This window comes from Phaethon lepturus, unplaced genomic scaffold (assembly GCF_000687285.1).
Source record: "Phaethon lepturus isolate BGI_N335 unplaced genomic scaffold, ASM68728v1 scaffold35882, whole genome shotgun sequence".
In the NCBI taxonomy this organism is placed as follows: Eukaryota; Metazoa; Chordata; class Aves; order Phaethontiformes; family Phaethontidae; genus Phaethon; species Phaethon lepturus.
Window position 1 is genome coordinate 257 of NW_010521837.1, and position 2,320 is coordinate 2,576.

A 2,320-nucleotide genomic window follows, 5' to 3' on the forward strand; every position below is an offset into this window, starting at 1 on the left:
TTCCTGCCCCAACTTTGCTGAGCAGCCTCCAAGTCTTGGCACAGGCCGCGAGACCCTGGGCTCAGGGCCAGGGTTGGTGCCATATGTGGTGCCCATGTCTGCTCCCTGGCTGGGGATGCCGTAGCATGGCCCTGGGCTGCAGTGGGGCGGACAGGGCAGAGGGGCCGGTGGGGCAGCGGTGGGAGCAGGCAGGGGTACCGGCCACGCCAGAAGCGGGAGCAGGATTTGGCAGCATGGCTGTGTTGCCATGGTGTCTCCAGGGAGATGGTACTGCCGAGAATAATTAGAGCCGATGGCCTTGTGCTCTGCTCTGTGCCTGATGGATGGGGTAGAGAGGGGGATGAGGGGGTCCCAGTGGGGTCAGGGCACTGCCAGGCTCAGGCCTGGCCACACTCACTGTCCCCCAGCCACCCCAGAGCAGGGCGCAGCACGGCCATGCTGCCTGCTCTGGAGGGCACAGGGGGACTCCCAGCCCCATGGCACTGCCCATGGCCATCCCTACCTCACTGCCACCTCTTTTGCAGATGGGGCTGTCTACGCACTGGGGGGAATGGGTGCAGACACCTCTCCTCAGGCACTGGTCCGAGTCTACGAACCAGCGAAGGACCACTGGCAGCCCCTGCCCTCCCTGCCTACCCCCTGCTATGGGGCCTCCGCCTTCCTGCAGGGCAACAAGATCTTTGTCCTGGGTAGGTGCTGCTGGGGCAAGCTGAGCATCCCCCCACGCCCCTGCCCTCTCCCTCCCCTGCCTCCCTGGACCGGGACGTGACCTGGTGCGCCCCAGGGTGGCTCCATGCTGCCCTCCCACGCCAGCACTGCAGTCGGTGCGCCCCGTCCCTCTTGCTGAGCCGACTGATGGTGCCAGCTTGGGGCACAGCATCTCCTTTATGTGCAGGGGGCCGGCAGGGCAAGCTGCCTGTCACTGCCTTCGAGGCCTTTGACCTGGAGACGAGGAGCTGGACGCGCTACCCCAGCGTGCCCAGCCGCCGCGCCTTTGCCGCCTGCGCCATGACTGACGGCATCATCTTCAGCCTAGGGGGGCTGCAGCAGCCAGGACCCCACAACTTTTACTCCCGTCCGCACTTTGTCAACACCGTGGAGATGTTTGACCCCGCGCAGGGTGAGCTCCGTGTCCCTGGGTGGGGTGGGAGCATCCCCTGTGGGTCTGAGATGGGTCTCAGTGAGGGCCATCCCTGCCCAAGGGATGTGGTTCATCCAGGCTTTGAGCATCAGCCCCTTGCACCCACAGCAGGTCCTGCCCTGCGCTCCCTGGCCCCGGGGTGCCATTAGCCTGGGGATGTCCTGGTCTCAGTGTGCAGAGAGGAGCCCCGGTGGGCAATGCTCACACCCTCTTGCCCCCAGGTGCATGGAGCAAACCGAGCCGCGCCATCCGCATGAGGGAGAAGAGAGCCGACTTTGTGGCTGGCTGCGTGGGAGGAAGAGTGGTGGCCGTGGGCGGCCTCGGTAATGCTGGGGGGTGGCATGTGGCCATGTTCCCATCCCTATCCTTTGTGGCAGATCAGTGCGGGGAGATCAGCTGTGCAAAGCCATGGGGATACTATAACACTGTCAGCAGCCGTGTCCCTCCTGTGCCCCCCAAGTGCTAGGGGCACCCTACTGCCATGCCCCACAGACTGTCCCCACTGAGCCGCTTGCCCCTTTCACCCCTGGCTGGGCTTTCCTCGGCTCACGTGCAGTGTGGTGGGCTTGCATATGCCACGCCGGCTCAGCCCCGCTGCACAGGGCTGCAGCCCCACATCCCTCTCCTGAGAGAGCTGGAGAAAGGTTAGTGCTGTCACTCAGCAGCAGGGATGCAGTGAGGAGGGCTGCCTGGGGAGCCCAGTGCCCACCACAGCACCCCCAGCCCTGCAGCAAGGGCTGCCGGACCCTGCTGAGCTCACCCGGGTGATGCCGCAGGGCAGGAGGAGGTGTTGGGGAAGGCAAGCAGTGCTGGCGGGATCCCTGCAGCATGGCATTGCTTCTGAGACCTGCTGTGGCTGGAGCTGCCCTCCCTTATCCCCCAGTGCTGGCTGTGGGGTGCTGGCACGGGGGCAGAGCCAGCGTGTGGCATCAGTGCTGGCAGCCCTCCCTGTGGGGACGCCGCTAATCCTCTTGTGCCCTTGCTAATTGCCTCTGGGATCGCAGAGACCCCGCAGCCCAGGGCTCGGGGACCAGCTGCCGCTGGGGGCTCTGGCTGGGGCGTCGAAGGCATGTGAAGGGGGAAAAGCAGAGCCTGGCATCTGTGGAGGGCTGCAGCGGGGCTGATGCCATCCTGTCTCCCTCAGGGAACCAGTCCTGCCCGCTGGACTCGGTGGAAGGG

At 65.5% G+C, this 2,320-nt stretch overlaps 1 protein-coding gene across 1 annotated transcript in view; it reads left to right on the forward strand.

Moving 5' to 3' along the window:
- Window positions 1-524: 524 nt before the first annotated feature.
- The window catches only part of KLHDC8B (kelch domain containing 8B), a gene marked incomplete at its 5' end in the record, with an annotated part of 1,997 nt that continues 201 nt past the window's right edge, over window positions 525-2,320 (forward strand). The window contains 4 exon segments of the mRNA XM_010281646.1: window positions 525-689; window positions 896-1,120; window positions 1,363-1,464; window positions 2,286-2,320. The exon segment at window positions 2,286-2,320 is cut by the window's right edge and continues 37 nt beyond it. Of these exon segments, the coding sequence (XP_010279948.1) occupies window positions 525-689; window positions 896-1,120; window positions 1,363-1,464; window positions 2,286-2,320 (527 nt within the window).